Source organism: Geotrypetes seraphini, chromosome 10, assembly GCF_902459505.1.
Source record: "Geotrypetes seraphini chromosome 10, aGeoSer1.1, whole genome shotgun sequence".
In the NCBI taxonomy this organism is placed as follows: Eukaryota; Metazoa; Chordata; class Amphibia; order Gymnophiona; family Dermophiidae; genus Geotrypetes; species Geotrypetes seraphini.
Genome location: NC_047093.1, coordinates 91,733,217 through 91,753,114, shown reverse-complemented (window position 1 = coordinate 91,753,114; position 19,898 = coordinate 91,733,217). Strand labels below are relative to the sequence as shown.

The 19,898-nt window shown below is 42.2% G+C and overlaps 1 protein-coding gene across 2 annotated transcripts in view; it reads left to right on the top strand.

Moving 5' to 3' along the window:
* Positions 1-19,898, top strand: part of LOC117367932 (collagen alpha-1(I) chain-like) — a 539,431-nt gene that overhangs the window by 217,240 nt on the left and 302,293 nt on the right. For both annotated transcript variants that reach the window (XM_033961051.1, XM_033961050.1), the window contains exon 6: positions 240-1,082. In XM_033961051.1, the coding sequence (XP_033816942.1) occupies positions 240-1,082 (843 nt within the window). The remainder of the gene's footprint in view (positions 1-239; positions 1,083-19,898) is intronic.

Sequence of the window (19,898 nt, the reverse complement as noted above, 5' to 3'; positions counted from 1 at the left end):
TTTGTTTCAGAAAAATTATTAGAGTCATTGCTTTCATTTATTTACATTTTCTTCTTGCCTGGGAAAAATGGAAAATGTTATAGATAGCTTCAGAAAATTGTGCAGCCTCTTTCAGCATCATTGTCAGGTTCTTCAGCTTAAACTACATTATAAAAACATTCTTTGCACAAGGGAAAAGCCAATGTGTAGGACTGAGTGACAAAATAAAACTAATCATTTACTGTTTTATTTTTCTCTAGGTTACCAACTTTACAACCTTCAATTTAACCTCAAGACCATCACTTGCAAGGGAATGGCTCAACAGGAAGGAGAGCAGTACTATTACAAGCAAAAGTGGACTGACCACAGATTTGGTTGCCAGAGGGCTTGTTTCACCCAAAGAGGATGAGAGTATGTTTTCCATAGTGGAGGAGGGCTATGAACTTTGGAATATTACCTCAGAAAAAATACAGACAACCCACAGGCCTCCAAAAATCATTGGGAATGTAACAGAGTCTGTAAATTTAGCCTCACAGCCCCTTGTGGAGCTCAGGAACCCTCAGGTGACTGATGCCAATATTACTTTTTTGGCAGCCACTAAACTAAACAGACAGGTGGAAAAGGAGGACCATGCCTCTAAACCCCATCTAGAAGATGAGAATATCACAACGGATAAAGAAGATCGATTCCCACTCAATAAACCAGTAGACACCATTATTGATCTAGATGAATCTTCTACCTTCACAAAACTCTCTGTAGACAAACACAATTTTCGAATAGCAATTTCAGCAGAATCTTCCTCTCAACTTAACTCTGACTCAAAAGAAAAGCAATTGCCACTAGAGGCAGGAAATAGGAATGTTTTTTACCAACCAACCTCTAGGACTGAAATTTTTCACAAGTCCATACCAACTGTGCGGGATGCTGATGTGCTGCCCACACCATCCACTGGAGAACACTTGCCTATGAAAAGAAGTAGGAGCAGGCTGAAGGAGAGCACCCCTTGGGAACAAGATCAGAATATTAATTTAAAGAAAATGGATGAACCAAGAGTGAGGGTAAAGCAAGGACGCCCCGGACCACCAGGCCTTCCAGGTTTACCAGTAAGTTAATTATTGCATGTGGTCTGTTTTCATTCTCTTAACCTCATTTTGCAGAGCGGCGCCCTTCTTGCTATTATTTCATCAGAGGACAATGTCATCATAGAAACATGGTGGCAGATAAAGGCCAAATGGCCCATCTAGTCTGCCCATCCGCAGTAACCATTGTCTTTTTCTCTCTCTAAGATAGGGGTGCCCAATACGTCGATCGCGATCAACCAGTAGATTGCTAAGGCAAAGTGAGTCGATCACAGAGCCCATCTCGGGCTCCGTGATAGACTCGCGTTGCCTTCACAATCTACCAAGCCGATCAGCCTTCCTCTCCATGACATCAATTCTGCCATCGGAGAGGAAGTTCCGGGCCAGCCAATCGCTGCCTGGCTGGTCCGGAACTTCCTCTCCGATGACAGAATTGACGTCGGGGAGAGGAATGCTGGTCGGCCTGACACAGGGAAGCAGGGAGAGCTTGGGGGGGGGGTGGCTTTGGGGCCTGTTCCCCGATGATGGCGGCAGTGGCTTGGGGGAGGGCAGGTAGAAAGAAAGAAAGGGAAACAGAAAGAAAGGGGGCATGAAGAGAGAAAAAAAGAAAGTGAGGCAGGGAGAAAAAGGGCAGGGAGAGAGGAAGAAAAAGTTGGGGGAGGGAATGAGGTCTGGTGGAGAGGAAGCATACAGGCTGAAAGAAGGGAAGAAAGATTGGATGCACAGTCTGAAGAAGAAAGTGTAACCAGAGACTCATAAGAACATAAGAATTGCCTCTGTCGGGTCAGACCGGAGGTCCATCGTGCCCGGCAGTCCACTTACGCGGCGGCCCCTCAGGTCCAGGACCTGATAGTGCTCCTAACCTAAAACTCACATACGCTTTTCGCTTTTGTCCTGTAGAGTAACCTTCTATCTATCTCATGAAATCACCAGACTACAAAGGTAGGAAAAATGATTTTATTTTCAATTTAGTGATCAAAATGTGTCCGTTTTGAGAATTTATATCTGCTGTCTATATTTTGCACTATGGCCCCCTTTTACTAAACCGCAATAACGTTTTTTAGCACAGGGAGCCTATGAGCATTGAGAGCAGTGCGGGGCATTCAGCGCAGCTCCCTGCGCTAAAAACCAAGAGCCGGCGGGAAGGCAGAATAGGAGAGGAGCCCGATCCTGCGGGGGAGCGCGAGCCAGTCCGCCCCTCCCCTGAAACCAGCGGGGGCTCCCTTAAATTGTAGAACACCAACGGCGCACTGCCTTTTTCCCGCACAGAGAGCCAGCGGGAAGGCAGAATCAGAGAGGAGCCTGATCCTGCGGGGGAGCGCGAGCCAGTCCGCCTCTCCCCCAAAACTAGTGGGGGCTCTCTTAAATTGCAGAACACCAACGGCGCACTGCCTTTTTCCCGCACCGAGAGTCGGCGGGAAGGCAGAATCGGAGAGGAGAGGAGCCCGATCCTGCGGGGGAGTGTGAGCCAGTCCGCCCCTCCCCCGAAACCAGCGGGGGCTCCCTTAAATTGTAGAACACCAACGGTGCACTGCCTTTTTCCCGCACCGAGAGCCAGCGGGAAGGCAGAATCAGAGAGGAGCCTGATCCTGCGGGGGAGCGCGAGCCAGTCCGCCCCTCCCCCAAAACCAGTGGGGGCTCTCTTAAATTGCAGAACACCAACGGCGCACTGCCTTTTTCCCGCACCGAGAGTCGGCGGGAAGGCAGAATCGGAGAGGAGAGGAGCCCGATCCTGCGGGGGAGTGTGAGCCAGTCCGCCCCTCCCCCGAAACCAGCAGGGGCTCCCTTAAATTGCAGAACACCAATGGCGCACTACCGTTTGGCGCGCTGGCGAAGGCGCACGGCAAAGGCACGTGGGCCTTAGTGCGTGCCTTTGTGAAGCGACGAAGTGAAGAGAGGATCCCGCATGACTCTTAAAATGCTTAAGATAAGTATAACAACTGCTTATAACTGACATTATTACTGCTTACAACTGTTTATTACTGCTTACTACTGACAACTGATACTATTACTGCTTATATCTGTGGGAAAAATTACTGCCGATATTATTTTATATATATATATATATAGTATTACTGAATATTACTGCTTACTGCTGATAACTGATATTACTACTGCTTATTACTGCGGGAAAAAAATACTGCCGATATTATTATATCGCACTGTCATAGCAAAAACTTAGATCACCCAATCTAAACAACAACAAAACATGGCGATTTTAAACAAATACCTACTTATACTGGGGATTCTCTACTTAAAATGTTATAGAAGCTGGTGTAATGACGAAAAAAAACCCAAACCAATCCCTATTCACTTTTCCTGGCACAAGCCAACAAAGACGAGTAAACCAACTGGTTCACACCAATTTCTACATGACTTTTCAAAGCTAGGCCCACTACAAATACCCGTGGTAAACAGAACACGCAACCCCTTCAAACACCATAGTAACAAGATCAAGGAAAGGAAATTGAAAACAATAGAATGTACCAATACTCCCACCCCAATTAAATATGCCAATTTCAAGGGATATTACCTAAACAAAGAAACAAAGCTCAAATACTGCTTATGAAAGAAATGCTATCCCATGGTTACAAAATAATACCACTATCTAGAAACTGGATAAAGGGGGCGGTATAGTGATAATTTTAAAAGAATCCTTTGAATATAGCAAAATAGATGCAAAAACCACAAACGACCAAGAAATATTAACCTGTAAGATCACCAACACCCAACTAGAAGAGGCACTAACCGTGACACTATTTTACATCCCCCCCAAAAAAGTGGTCTAATACCAGAGAAGAGTTCTTCGAATACCTCATCACCAACACCCTAAAAGGAACATATAACCTATTAATGGGCGACATGAACGTTCACCTAGAACAGGGCTGCCCAAATCCGGTCCTCGAGATCTACTGGCAGGCCAGGTTTTCAGGATATCCACAATAAATATGCATGAGAGAGATTTGCCTGCACTGCCTTCTTGGTATGCAAATCTCTCTCTCATGCATATTATTGTGGATATCCTGAAAACCTGGCCTGCCAGTAGATCTCGAGGACCGGACTTGGGCAGCCCTGACCTAGAACAAGTGGATAAGCCAAATGTGATAGAAATTATCACTTTCCTAACAACCCTCGGCTTCTCAGTACCTAAACCAGAGAAAACACATGAAAAAGGCCACCAACTAGACCTAATTACCTTTTCACAAAAAGAAGTCCCTGACCCAAAGATCCAACATAGAATAGAGGCCTGGAAAGAATGCATCTGGTCAGATCACTACATTTGTAATTTTGATCTTTATTGGCAAAAAAAAATCACACCAACCAAAGTATAAAAGAAAAAACCCAAACCCTGCCACAATCACCAGAAGAGGAACTATAAACCCAATAGAATTCTGGACCCACTACGAATTACAACCCAAAATGGAGGAAGCACAAAACTTCCCAAGCAGATGGGCAAAGTCTAGCAAAGAAATATTAGATCAAATAGCACCGTTACACACATACAAAAAGAAAGAAAGGGAACCAAATAAATGGTACAACTCTGAATTACTAACTCTTAAACAGGAACTGAGAAAAATAGAAAGAACCTGGCAGAAAACAAACAAAGAAGAAGACAAAATCCACTGGAAACAAAAAATGAAAAACTACAAAAATCTGATCAGAGAAAAACGAACAACATACTACACACAAAAAATAGGGACACCCAAAACAAATAGCAAAGAACTATTCAAGTTGGTAAACAAACTAACAGACACCACCCAAATCATGCTACAGAATAATGAATGTACACCCTCGGCAGAAACCCTTGCCACGTTTTTTAAAAACAAAATCTTAGATGTAAGAACAACAATACCTTCATCCTCACCCAACTTCGATTTCCAATCAGAACCCCACGAACAAGAATCTAGAGTAGACATGCTCTGGAACCATTTTGAACCTCCAAACTGGCACCAATTCCTAACCCTATACAACAAATATACCAAATCAAACTGCCTACTGGACGTATGTCCTTCCAAGACCATGACAACAGCTACTCTAGATTTTAAAAAGGATCTTTTACCTGGATAGCAACCACTCTCACTGAAGGAATATTCCACGAGGAAATGGGACACATACTAATCACACCCATTCCAAAAGACAAAAAAAAACTCACTAGCCCTAAAAACCAACTACAGACCAATAGCAAGCATCCCCTTATTCACCAAGCTGCTCGAAGGACTGGTCAATTTGGAGCTAGTAGGCTATCTAGACAAATTTAACATCCTCAGTGAACACCAATCAGGATTCAGAAAAGGTTTTAACACTGAGACAGTCCTAGCCTCGATCCTTAATCACCTATACGGCATATTCAGCAAAGGAACAAGTGCTCTGATTTTACAACTAGACTTCAGCAGCGCTTTCGATCTGGTTGATGACAAAATAATGCTACACTGCCTAGACGTAATAGGAATCACGGGAAGAGTAAGAAACTGGTTACAGGGTTTCCTAACAAAGAGATCTTACCGGGTGATTAGTAGAGGGACATACTCAACCACCTGGAAAAACCCCTCGGGAGTACCACAAGGTTCACCGCTGTCTCCTACTCTATTCAACATCTACATATCATCCCTAGGACACTTCCTAAAAAAGCTAAACCTAATCCACTACATATATGCAGATGACATTTCCATATTAATCCCAGTAAACAACATAACAAACGAGACCTCAGAATACATTTCTCATATTATGACTGAAATAGAACATTGGACAATAAACTTCAAGCTGAAACTAAACACAGAAAAAACAAAAGTCTTCTTCGCAAGCCCAATAGACAAAATTACCAATACAACGTTACATATAAAAGATCATGAATACCCGATTACTAAAACAATAAAAATATTGGGAGTCACACTAGACACGCACTTGACAATGGTGGAACACACGAACATAGTAGTAAAAAAATGTTTCCTGACACTGTGAAAATTAAGGTCCTTTAAAAAATATTTCGACCCTCTATCATTTAGATTACTAGTGCAATCACTAGTACTTTCAACACTGGACTACTGCAATATTGTTTATATGGGTATACCCAAAAAAACTGTAAGGAAACTTAGGATTGTTCAAAACACAGCGATCCGCTTGATATTTGGATTAAAAAAGAACGACCATGTTAGCCCCTACTACAGACTGCTTCACTGGCTGCCAATGGAGGCACGAATAATTTTCAAGTTCTCTTGCATATGTTTCAAGCTGGTTTGGAGACTAGCTCCTACATACCTGCTACCTCACTTCATTCTATACAGCCCTACGAGACAAACCAGAAATAGCAACCTATTTGCATACCCAAGCATTACCGGCTGCAGATACAAAACCTTCCTGGATAGAACTTTTATGTACCAAGCCAACAAACAACAACACTGGTTAGACAGCTACATAAATGGAGCAAGGCTGACATATAATGCCTTTAGAAAAGCCATAAAAACTGCCTTATTCAATAAAATCATCACCTAAAAAGTATCTACACCTAACACTAAATATGTCCACTCCTGCTTTTAAGTCTGAAATGACTAACATTAAATTTTGTTGCCTTTTTAAGTTTCTGTTTGCTGTATTTCACTGCCTTTTGTAAGATTCTATATGCTGTATCTCTCTACCTTTTGTAAGACTCTATATGCTCTTTGTAAGATTCTATATGCTGTATCCCGGACCTTTTGTAAGATTCTATATGCTTTTTTGTAAGTTTCTATATACTGTATCCCGGACTTCCACATATTGTAACTCGCTGACTGTCCAGCTCTCTTCAGTGTGAACCGCCTAGAAGTCTCACGACTATGGCGGTATAGAAGAATAAAGTTGTTATTATTATTGTTTACCAACTTTTGATTGGTTCTATATGTCTTGTTACTGATATTCTGTCCTTATTTTAAATTGCTTATAATATGTGAAGTTATGTACTATGTGTGCTGCATATGTTTCTTTTTGTAAACCACTTAATACCTTTTTAATGTACAGTGCTGCATGCATCTGGTAGTGCTATAGAAATGATAAATAGTAGTAGTTGTCAATACTGGTATTTCAAATCAATAAATCCAATCCAATTAGTGTGGGAGCTGCAGGCTTGAGAATAGACCCTGTCGGGAAAATTGATTTCCATCTTAAATCTGTAGTGGTAACTAATGGCCTGGCCAGCCTTGCTAAAGGCAGTTTGAAGTTTTGCTCCTAGCCAAATGATTTATCATAAGGAGAGTCTTAGGGCTGGACATTCCCCTTTTCCTCAGCCCTGTCTGTTAAGATTTATCTGCCCTTTTAAGAAAGCAATAAAAGGTTTAGAACAGAATGGGAGAAACTAAAGTGAAAACTTTACCTTGGAAAGCACACATGCTTCAGTGCTGTACTGATAAGTATTAATAAGAACATGAGAGTTGCTGTACTAGGCCAGACTAAGTGTCCATCTAGCCCAGTATCCTGTTTCCAATAGTGGCAGTTTGGGTGACAACAGTGGCATAGTAATGTAACCAGGGTTAAAAAAAAAAAAAAGGATGAATCCTGGGGTGGGGGAATGCAATTTATTCATGTTTGTACTATAGCTGGTATGATACAGGGGCTGCAGAATTATGAGAGACATATTAGCTTAGGCATACATGTGCCTACTGGTTGCCCTGGTAACTAGGGTAAACATTCTGGTTGCTACTGTTGTCTGTCATTGTCAGTTGGGAGGGTTTGAAGATATGAGACAGACATTTGACTGATGTGTGCCTGAAATTAGCTTATTTTAGGAAATTAAGATAAAGGTAACTGAAAGTTTTAAAATCTAATTAAAGATTGAGCTGCACAGATTTACTGAAGTAAAATATACATATACAGTGGAACCTTGCTTTACGAGCATAATTCGTTCCAGAAGCATACTCGTAAACCAAATTACTCGTATATCAAAGCGAGTTTCCCCATAGGAAGTAAGGGAAACTCGATTGATATGTTCCCCCCCCCCCCCGAGGCCAGCGGTGCTGCTCCACCCCCCCTGAGAACAGGCATCGCTCACCACCCACACCACCCCCCCGCTTGCAAACGTCCCCCCCCCCCCATGAACCGGCACTGCCCGCCCTAACAGCATTCAGCTTTACCCCATCTGGCACCGGCATGCAGCCCACAGAATGTGCCGGTGCAAGAAGTTCCTGCCTCTTGCCTGGGCCTTTAGCATCTGCGCATGCTCAAGGCCTTCTGGTTCTCGCTCTCTTAAGATTCTCTGAGAATCTTGGAGAGAGTGAGAACCAGAATGCTGTTGATTGATTTTGGTTTCAAAAAGGCTGCGTTGAGTAGTATGCTTTGAGATCTGTTACTCAATAGACATTCAGAATATATCTAAAAAAGGGCAAGTTTTACTAATATGTGATTTTAACATGACGGATGTTGATTGGGGTATCCCTATTGCAGAGTCTTCTAAAAGAAGGGAGATCCTGGATTTTCTACAAGGAGAACTGTTCCAGCTGTTGGTAATGGAACCCATGCAGGATGGGGTCATACTGGACTTAGTGCTTACAAATGGGGAAAGTATTTCTGATGTTACAGTGGGTGATCATCTGGCATTCAGTGATCACTAGATGGTACGGTTTAATATTAAGATGGGTATAGAGAGGACTCATTCAAAAGCAAAGGTTCTAGACTTTAAAAAACTAACTTTGTTTGGATGGAGGATTACGTCAAAGAATTGTCTGGATGGAAATGCAGTGGGCAAAACTGAAAGGAGTAATTGTAAGAGTGCCAAACCTTTTTGTGAGGCAAGTAAGTAAAAGTAAGAGGAAACGAAGGCCGCTTTGGTTCTCAAAAGTAGTAGCTGAGAAGGTAAGGAATAAGAGATTAGCTTTCATAAAATACAAAAATATCTGGAACAGTTAAGAGAGCCTGATCGTGTAGACAGGAAAGCAAAGATGCAAATGGAAGAAAAAATAGCTGACATGGTAAAACAGGGAGACAATACATTTAAAAATATATATATATTAGTGATAGAAAGAAGTGCAAAAGTGGCATTGTGAGACTCAAAGATGAAGGGGGAAGAATATGTAGAAGCTGATTTTTAAAAAAAGGCTGAATTGCTTAACAAATATTTCTGTTCTGTGTTCACAGCTGAAGTGCTGGAGCGGGCCACAGAAGACAAACTTGAATAGGGATGGAGGAGTGGAAGACCCTGATCGATTTTCAGAGTGTTGTGTTCTTGAGGAGCTAGCTAAAATAAAGGTAGACAAGGTGATGGGGCCAGATGGTGTACATCTGAGGGTACTGAAGAACTTAGGGAAATTCTGGTGGCTCCACTGACTGACATTTTCAATGAGTCTCTAGAGTCGGGAGTGGTATAGGAGGACTGGAGAAGGGCGGATGTGGTTCCTATCCACAAAAGTGTAAGTAAGGAAGAAGTAGGGAATTACAGGCCGGTAAGTCTGACATCTGTGGTAAGCAAATTAATGGACAGGCTTTAGAAACAGAGAATGGTGACGTTTCTGGAATCCTGTGGATTACAGGACCGGAGGCAACTTGGATTCATTAGAGGTAGGTCTTGTCTGACAAATCTGATCAATTTCTTTGACTGGGTGACCAGAGAATGGGATAGAGGTTGTGCGCTAGATGTGATGTATTTAGATTTTTAGCAAAGCCTTTGACAGTGTTCCACACAGATGTCTAATAAATAAACTGAGTGCCCTTAGGATGGGTCCCACAGTGACAGGCTGGGTCAAGAACTGGTTGAGTGGAAGGTGACAGAGGATAGTGATCAATGGAGATCACTCTGAGGAAAGGGATGTTACCAGTAGTGTGCCTCAAGGTTCTGTTCTTGGCCCTGTTCTTTTTAACATTTTTATAAACGATATTCTTGAAGGGCTGTCAGGTAAGATTTGCCTCTTTGCGGATGATATCAAAATCTGCAATATAGTAGACACCCAGGATGGTGTGAATAACATGAAGAAAAACTGATGAAGCTTGAAGAATGGTCTGAAATTTAGCAGCTAAAATTTAATACTAAGAAATGTAAGGTCATGCATTTTGGCTGCAAAAATCTAAGGGAATGGTTCAGTTTAGGAAGTGAAGAACTTATGTGCATGACAGAAGAGCAGGACTTGGGTATGATTGTATGTGATGATCCTAAGGTGGTCAAACAGATTGTAAAGGTGATGGTGAAAGCTATAAGGATGCTAGGGTACATAGGGAGAGGTATGGCCAGAAGAAAAAAGGGAGGAATTCATGCTCCTGTATACGACTTTGGCGAGACCTCATTTAGAATATTATGTACAATTCTGGAGGCCGTACCTTTAAAAAGATATAAAAATGATGGCGTTGATCCAGAAGAAGGCTACTAAAATGGTGTGCATACTTTGGAGGAAAGGCGGGAGAGGGAAGATATGATAGAGACGTTAAAATTCCTAAGTGATGTAAATGTGCTTGAGTTGTCTCTTTCATTTGAAAGGAAGCTCTGGAATGAGAGGGCATAGGATGAAGTTAAGAGGTGATAGGCTCAGGAGTAATCTAAAGAAATACTTTTTTACAGAAAGGACAGTACATGCTTGGAACAGTCTCCCGGAAGAGGTGGTGGAGACAGAGATTGTCGGAATTCAAGAAAGCCTGGGATAGGCATGTGGGATCTCTTAGAGAGAGAGAAAGAGATAATGGTCTTTATCTGCCATCTTGGTTCTATGTTTCTAGGAAGGAAGTAAATCAGCATAATACGGTGTCTCAAATGCCAATTTTAGAGCATTGTGTAATGAGGAATCGATGGTCAATAGTGTCAAAGGCTGCACTTAGATCAAGTAGCATCAGGAGGATATCGTTGCCTTTATCCATGAATTTCCAGCAGTCATCAATGATGTCAAGAAAGACGGTTTCGGTGCTGTGGAATTTCCGGAATCCTGATTGGAAGGTGGAGATGGCTCCTTGTTTTTTGATGAGTGTAATTGGTTGAGTACTGGTTTTTTTTTCCAGGATCTTTGAGATAAATGGTAGGTTGGAGACCAGTCTAAAGTTGCTCAGCATACTAGGGTTGAGTGAGGATTTTTTTTTTTTTTTAGAATCGGTCTAATGATAGCTGATTTCCGGTTTGTGGGTACTGAACCTGACTGTAGAGAAATATTGATAAGAGGAAGGATAGAGTTTACAAAGGCATCTTTAGCAACCACCAAGAGGTGTGGTGGGCAGGGGTCCAGGATAGAGCCAGAGGAGTGAATAGAGTTAAGTATTTTGGTAAGGTCATCATGGGACACAGTTTAGAAGTGAGTTAGGCCCTCCGTTATAAGTTTAGATGTTATGTCAGCATCATGGGGAGTTGGTGTTGGTAGTGTAGCAGCATTAAGATGAGATCAAATTTTTTCTGTTTTGTCAGCAAAGTAGTCTGAAAGCATTTTGCTGTCTAGTTCAGTGTTAACACTTTGACAGTCTCCTTGTGATGTTGTAAATATCTTTTTTGTTAAATTAAAGAAGTTTATTGATCTATTGGGGGTCTTTAGTAGTTGTTGGTCTGTTTATATTCTTTAAGTATATTCTTCCAGCTGGCCTTGTCACTGCTAAGCCTGGTTTTTTTACTATTTCCTTTCTGCTTTTCTTAGTTTTTGTTTTTTGGCTCTTAAATGGTCAGTAAACCAGGGTGAGAAGAGTTTGTGGGGATAGTATTTGATCTCTTTAGTTGGTGCAGGCCTTCATAGATGACTCTTACCTCTGTGTACAGGTCTATGGCTGCCTCATCCATGGTTTTAGAATTGAGTTTTACTATATCTGCTAAGTTTCAGAGGCCTGTGGAGAGATCTCCTAGGTTGATAGCGTCATTATTGCATATTATCTTGGATTTGGTCTGTTTATTGGTTGGTGGGTGTTTCATTGTGTAGTTGTGGTTGAAAGTAATCAGGGTATTGTTTTGATGGAGCAGCTGGGAGTTTCTCAGGTGAGTGATGTATCTCTTTTTATAAACATTAAATCAAGGATGTGGCCCGCAGAGTGGGTCGATGAAGAAACAATTTGATAGAAGCCTAGGTCTGATAGTGATGTGATGAACTCTGCTGGGGATCCAATCTCATTTGGGTAGTCTGTGAAGTTAAAGTCTCCTAATATGATCATCTGGTTGTAGGTGATGATCATTTTGCCCAGAATGGATGGATAGTAATTCTTCTAAGACAGCCATTGGAGAATGGGGTGCCCTGCATCTCAGGATGATGGTTAGGTCTCTGTTGTGACCAGTTGAAAAGATGAGACATTCTAGTGTGTTTAGCATAATGGTGTCTATCAGTTTTGGGTGGAGGTTGGATTTAATTATGGTGGCTACACCTCCTCCTCTCATTGCAGTGCATGAGCAAGCTAGTGCTTGATATCCTGGTGGGCAGAGCATACCCAGGGTGGTTCCGTCATTGTCTTTGAGCCAGGTTTCAATGATCAAGAAGATGTCCCAGTTATTGTCTGTGAGGAGGTCGCTTAGTATGATATCTTTGTTTACGGATCTTGCATTTGCAAAGGCAATTTTGAGGTTGTTAGGTGTGGGTGGATGTTGGCAGACTTAAAGATCTCAATATGTATACTTTGAAAGAAAGGTGGGAGAGGAGAGATGATAGAGATGTTTAAATACCTCATATGTGGCATAAATGAACAGGAGTTGAATCTCTTCAATTGAAAGGAAGCTCTTGAATTGAGGGGGCATAAGATGAAAGTAAAAAAAAGGGATAAACTCAGAAGTAACCTGAGGAAATATTTCTTCACAGAAAAGATGGTGGTTTCATGGAATGGCATTCCAGTGGAAGTAAGAACATAAGATTGCCGCTGCTGGGTCAGACCAGTGGTCCATCATGCCCAACAGTCCGCTCACGCGGTGGCCCTTAGGTCAAAAACTAAGGGAGTCTAGCCATACCTGCTTATGTTCTGTTCCAGTAGGAACTTATCCAACCTTTTCTTGAATCCCTAAAGGGTGCTTTCTCATATAACAGCCTCCGGAAGAGCGTTCCAGATTTCTACCACTCTGGGTGTAGAAGAACTTTCTTACGTTTGTATGGAATCTTTTTCCCTTTTAACTTTAGCAAGTGCCTGCTCATTCTCTTCACCTTGGAGAGGGTGAACAATCTCTCTTTTTGTACTAAGTCAATTTCCTTCAATATCTTTAATGTTTCAATCATGTCCCCTCTCAGTTTTCTCTTTTCAAGGGAGAAGAGGCCCAGTTTCTCTAGCCTCTCATTGTTCGGCAACTCCCCCAGTCCCTTAACCATTTTAGTCGCTCTTCTCTGGACCCTTTCGATTAGTACTATGTCCTTTTTCATGTATGGCGACCAGTGTTGGACGCAGTATTCCAGGTGGGGGTGTACCATGGCTGGTACAGCTGCATGATAAATCTTCTCAGATCTGTTTGTGATCCCCTTCTTAATCATTCCTAGCATTCCTGTTTGCCTTTTTCACTGCTGTCGCGCATTGCACGGACAGTTTAATTGAATTATCTACAAGTACTCCCAAGTCTCTTTTCTGGGTGTTCTCTTCGAGTATAGCACCGGGCATCCTGTATTCGTATATATGATTTTTGTTACCGACATGGATCACCTTGCACTTATATACGTTGAACCTCATTTGCCATGTCATGGCCCATTCCTCAAGCATATTTATGTCTCTTTGTAAGTCTTCGCAATCCTTCAGTGTCCTCACTACTCTGAATAACTTTGTGTCTGCAAATTGAATCACCTCACTCGTCGTGACAATTTCTAGGTCGTTTATAAATATGTTGAAGAGCACAGGCCTGAGCACTGAACCCTGCGGCACTCCACTCGTGACGCTTTCCAGTCCGTTTATTGTCCATTCACCTCCGCTCTCTGTTTCCTATCCGCCAACCAGTTTTTAATCCACGTGAGTATCACCCATGATTCCATGGCTTGCAATTTTTCAAAGTAGACGTTCATGCGGAACCTTGTCGAACATCTTCTGAAAATCTAGATATGCGACGTCGACTGGGTCACCCGTCTATCTGCCCATTTACTTTACTCCTTCGAAGAAGTGCAGTAAGTTTGTCAAGCAAAATCTTCCTTTGCTGAGGACGTGCTGACTGTACCTCATCAGTTTGTGGCCATCAAGGTGATCGATAATGCAGCCCTCTATCAGTGCCTCAACCATCTTTCCCGGTACCAAAGTCAGACTCACTGGTCTGTAGTTTCCCGGATCTCTTTTCAAACCTTTCTTGAAGATCAGCGTAACATTTGCCACTTTCCAGTCTTCCGGAATCTTTCCTGATTTGATCGACAGATTAGTTGGAGCAGTTCAGCTATAACCCCTTTGAGTTCCTTGATTACCCTCGGGTGGATGACGTCCGGTCTCTGGGATTTATCGTTTCTAAGCCTATCAATCTGTCTGCATACCTCTTCTAGATTGACCGTCATCCCTGTCAGTTTCCCGTCTTCATTTCCTGTGTATAGCCTGTCGACTTCTGGTATATTGGATATATCTTCTTCAGTAAATACAAATGCAAAAAATTGTTCAGTTTATCGGTGATGGCTTTATCCTCCTTTAGTCCTTCCTTTATTCCATGGTCATCTAATGGCCCTACTGCTTCCTTCACAGGTCGTTTCCCCTTAATATATCGAAACAACAGCTTAAAGTTTTTGGCCTCCTTGGCTATTTTTTCCTCGTAGTCTCTTTTGGCCTTTCTTACCACCTTATGGCACTTGTGTTGATGATGTTTGTGCTTTTTCCAGTTTTCGTCCACTTGTGTCCTTTTCCATTCCTTAAACGATGTCTTCTTGTCTCTGATCGCTTCCTTCACTGCTACAGTGAGCCACGCTGGTTCCTTGTTCTTCTTCCTCTTGAAACCCTTGTTAATACGCGATATATATAGATTTTGCGCCTCTGTGACTGTGTCCTTAAAAAGGAACCATGCTTGCTCCTGCGTATTTACAGTGAACATAAGAATTGCCATCTCCGGATCAGACCTTAGGTCCATCAAGTCCGGTGATCCGCACACGCGGAGGCCCCGCCAAGTGTACCCTGGCATAGTTTTAGTCCCCATATCACTCTATGCTTCTCATAAAGAGATGTGCATCTAGTTTACCATTACCCATATCACTCTATGCCATTCTTAAGGAGATGTACATCTAGCTTACCCTTAAATCCTAGAACGGTGGATTCCGCAATTACCTCTTCTGAGAGAGCATTCCAGGTGTCCACCACTTGCTGCGTGAAACAGAGCCTCCTGATATTTGTCCTGGACCTGTCCCCCCTCAGCTTCAGTCCGTGTCCTCTAGTCCGTGTCACATTGGACATTGTAAATAACTGTTTTTCCTGCTCTATTTTGTCGATTCCTTTCAGTATTCTGAAAGTCTCGATCAGATCCCCTCGCAGTCTCCTCTTCTCAAGGGAGAACAACCCCAGTCTTAAGTTGTTCCTCCTAATCCAGGTTCTCCATACCTCTCCTAATCTTTTTCCTTACCATGACTCTAATCCCTTCATAATTCCCTTTTCGGAAGTTCAGTGCCGTGGCCCTTCTGGATCGATTTTTTGGATCATGTTGTCATTACTGTTTCCCAGCATCCCTTCTACTTCTATACCTTGTGCAGATCCTTGTAGTCCATTTAGAATTAAGTCTAGCATTGCATTTCCTCTCGTATTTTCCCATGACTAGTTGTTCCAGGAAGCAATTGCCTACAGCATCCAGGAACTTGGTCTCTACTGCAGCTGGAGTTGCCTAAGTTCCAATTTATCCCCGGATAATTGAATTCACCCATGATAACTGTGTTGCCTCCCTTGCATTCGTGTTTAATCTCATCCGTCATTTCTCCATCAGTCTCTTGGGATTGTCATGGGGGTCGGTAGTAGATGCCGATCTTCGTATCCGTTCCATTTGTTCTCGCTATTTTGGCCCATAGAGGTTCTACTTTATTGTTCGTTTCCAGTGTGTTCTCTCTGGTAGACTCAATTTCCTCTTTTATGTATAGGGCAATACCCCCACCTTTTTGTCCTACTCTGTCTCTTCAGTATAGCTTGTATCCCGTTATACAGTGTCCCAGATGTTCTCTTTCCACTATGTTTCTGTGATGCCGATGATGTCTAACTTATCTTTTTGTGCCATAGCTTCCAATTCCCCCATTTTATTCCTTAGGCTCCATGTGTTTGTGTACATACACTTAAGTTTGCAGCCTGTTACTTTCTTGCACTTTCTTCCTCCTTATGTCTGCCTCGCTTATGTCCCTTTCGATCCGTCAGGATTTCTATCTTGCCTATGATCCGGTGAGTCTTCCCTGCAATCTTCTTGCATGGTATCCTCTGGGGTATACCATTTCCCGAATCATCGATTCTTGGTGGACTGTCGACTTTCCCCTTCTTAGTTTTAAAAACTTCTCAATTTCTCGTTCCATCTCCGCTGAGGTGGAGTCCATCCTTCCTGTCTAGCTTGCTCTTCCCCTAGAACATCGTCCAGTTGCGCATGAAGTAGAATCCTTCTTCCTCACACCAGCATCTCATCCATGCGTTGACTGCTTGTAGTTCCGTCTGCCTCTTCCCATCAGCCCTGGGTACTGGCAAGATCTCCGAGAACGCTACCATCGGTGTTCTGCTCTTCAGCTTCCTTCCTAGCATCCGGAACTGGTGGAGATGAAAACTGTATCTGAATTCAAGAAATCTTTGGACAAATATCTCTAAGGGAGTATAGATGGCATGGATGAGTAGACTGGACAGGCCATATGGTCTTTATCTGCCTTCATTTTTTTCTGTTTCAATGTCACATGCATAAAATGTTTAGAATACTAGCATTTACATTCATATGTAAGCATTTTAGCGAGTAAATACTGTGAATACCCACTAAACATACATTGTACAGTATATACATAGTATACAGAGATGGAGCATGGACAGAACATAGGCAGGACTTCCACTTATGTGCATAACTTTAAATTTCAGAGATTGCTGCTGTACTTTTACCAGCTCTCCATGTTCTTATATAGAATAGGCTTTTAATATACACTTATTGCCTCGAATGTGTATTAATTTTTTTATGATGAACTATTCACCTTCCCTGACCCTGGTTTTGGGCTGTCCTCATGAAAAAGTATAACAAGTCAGATGAATAAATATACATATTGGACTTGCGTATTCATTCCTACCATAGCCAAGGTAATTTTCATGCACCTTTTCCGACTCCATATACAATTGTTTTCTTGTTTAATCACCCCTATGGAGGTGAGGATTGGCATAGTGGTAGAGCTGCTGCCTCAGCAAACTGAGGTTGTGGGATCAAATTTCAGCACTGTGCCTTGTGATCCTGGGCAAGTCACATAATCCTCCATTGCTCCAGGTACAAAATAAATACCTGTATATATGTAAACCACTTTGAATGTGTAGCCACAAAAAGGCTGTATACAAGTTCCATTCCCTTTCCCCTTATTGTCTAATTCTCAGTACAGTATAATCTCATTATAACAGACTCGCATATAACGGAACCTCGCCTATAGCAGACGAGGTCCGCTGGTCCCGGCTGTGCGCCATTATAAACATACAGAAAATCGTCGCATATAGCAGACAACCAATTTGGTCCCCAGAGCCGCTTTTAGCTGTAGTTTTCTTCGGCTATAACGGACATGCAAGCTCCGCCTACAAGGCGCGTGGCGTGCTGGTAATACAGTATCAAAATGCAGCCCAGAAGAAAATGACAAATAGTATTTTTCTTTCCAGTACAGTACGACATAATGCTTTAGAACATCTTTTAGTGTTCTGGTTTTGCAATCATTTCATGCCATACCAATATTTTGCTCAGTTTTGTTCTTGATGTTGATGATATGGTTGTGCGATAACTGTTGTTCATTGATTGAACGTTGTTTCAAGTTGACCTAAATAAAGGGGGAAAAAAATGCAACTCTGGATATAACAGACTCTGGATATAACGGAACGTTTTTCCAGAAGTCCGTTATAACAAGATTATACTGTATTGTATCTTAAATCCTAATGCTTTTAGTTAAGATGTTTTAATGCAGTGGTACTATTTTGAGGCCCTCGGTATGTTTATCATAATCACAAAAGTAAAATAACAGTTTCTTGATCATATGTCTCTCTAGCTATAAATTACAATATTATTATTAAGATTTACTATGTTACTTATCCAAAAAGGAAAGATTTATAAACTATAAAGAGTTTTAGCTCATGCAAAATTGTCATTTCTTTAATAAGACATTAACTAATTTTTCTGAGGCCCTCCAAGTACCTACAAATCCAAAATGTAGCCCTGCAAAGGGTTTGAATTTGAGATCACTGGTTTAATGCGTATGATGTTTGGCATTGTAAGTAGCATACTATGGGGTGAAAGACATTTAGACGCTGCCTTTTAGGCCCCACCATTTAGGCAATAGATATTTAGGCAACATGATCTTTAGACACCAGAGGGCTCATAATTGAAACAGAAATATGTCTAAAAACTACCCAAGTTGGCATTTGGACGATCAAAAAAAGGGTTTTTAGGTCTATCCAGGGATTTTTTAGGCCTCTGAATCCCGCTATGCGCCCAGAGCTAAAAGGGGCATTTTTGAAGGAGTGGTTAGGGCAGGATATAGGCTGACCTAAACTTAGTCGTACTGCAGGGATAATCGAAAGTTTTATGAGGCTGCCTGGACGTTGTGACTTGGGCAATCTAAAAACAAGTATAAGTGCCCAGAAGGTATCCAAAGTAATCAGATAACCACTGCAAGGACAAAGTACAGACCCCCACACACCACCATAAAAATCAGAATAAAAACATACATACCTGCCTCCAGAATATCAGTGCCTGGCTTAGGAAAGCATAGTAGAGCTGCACAGAGGTGTCTTAAGTAGTCTTGGGGGGGAGGGGGCTAGTGAACCATAGAGAGGAGGACCCAGGCCCATAAGCCACTCTGCACACTACATGTATGGTGGAAAATGTGAGGCCACCAAAATAACCCAAAACCCTACTATACTGCTATCTGAAGCCATAAGGGCTATTTGGTTATAGACAGGTAGGTATAGCGGGTTTTGGGGGGCTCAACATTACATATATGGGAGTTGTGGTGAGATGTCTATATGGCAACCTTTTTGTGAAGTTCCCAGCATTGCCCTGTAAAGTGCCCCATTGCTGTGTTGCCATGTCTGGGTGGCCAGTCCATCACTTTGCTGGCCCCTCCCACATTCAAAAGGTCTTGTTCTAGGCATTTGACGATTATGTGGTATAAACAGACGATTATGTGGTATAAACAGACATACTAGTGGTCTGGACAATCAAACAGCTTGATGTAGAAGTAGACAACTTTTTTTTTTATCCTGTTTTAGACGTACTTTTTGAGAATGGACATTCTTCCTCTGCCGACTTTGGGTGACTAGCACCCTATGTCTAAATCAGACTTAGACATTTCTTTTGATTATGGCTCTCTAGGTCATTTAGGCCTGATTTTTCTTTTTTTTTTTTTTTTGAAAATGTGTTTATTAAAAGATCAATGCATACGAGAAAATACAAAATGCAACCATCCAAGAAAAAAAACATCATGTACAAAAATCAAAGGTACAGGTAAAAAGGAAATAAACATAGACAAATCCACAAGGTATCAGCTCCCATGCAGATCCAAGTTTAAGTGGAACCCACCCCTTCCAACCCCCCCCCCCCCCCCCCACTCCCAGCACCCATGATCTCTAACCAGCACTAAAAGGAACTCCAATAATCCAAATAGGTCCTAGATTTCCAGCTCGCAGCACCCCGGCGATGCTGTCGCTCCCAACCAGCCATCAAAGACATATTGGCCCGCCACTGTTGGACCGTGGGCCGCGTGGTGCCAATCCAGTAGCGAAGAATTAGTTTCTTTGTGATTCCCAAGGCCACTAAAAGAAAGCGCCTTCCAGGCTCGCCAACACCCGCTTCCACCAGGGGACTTGTGACAC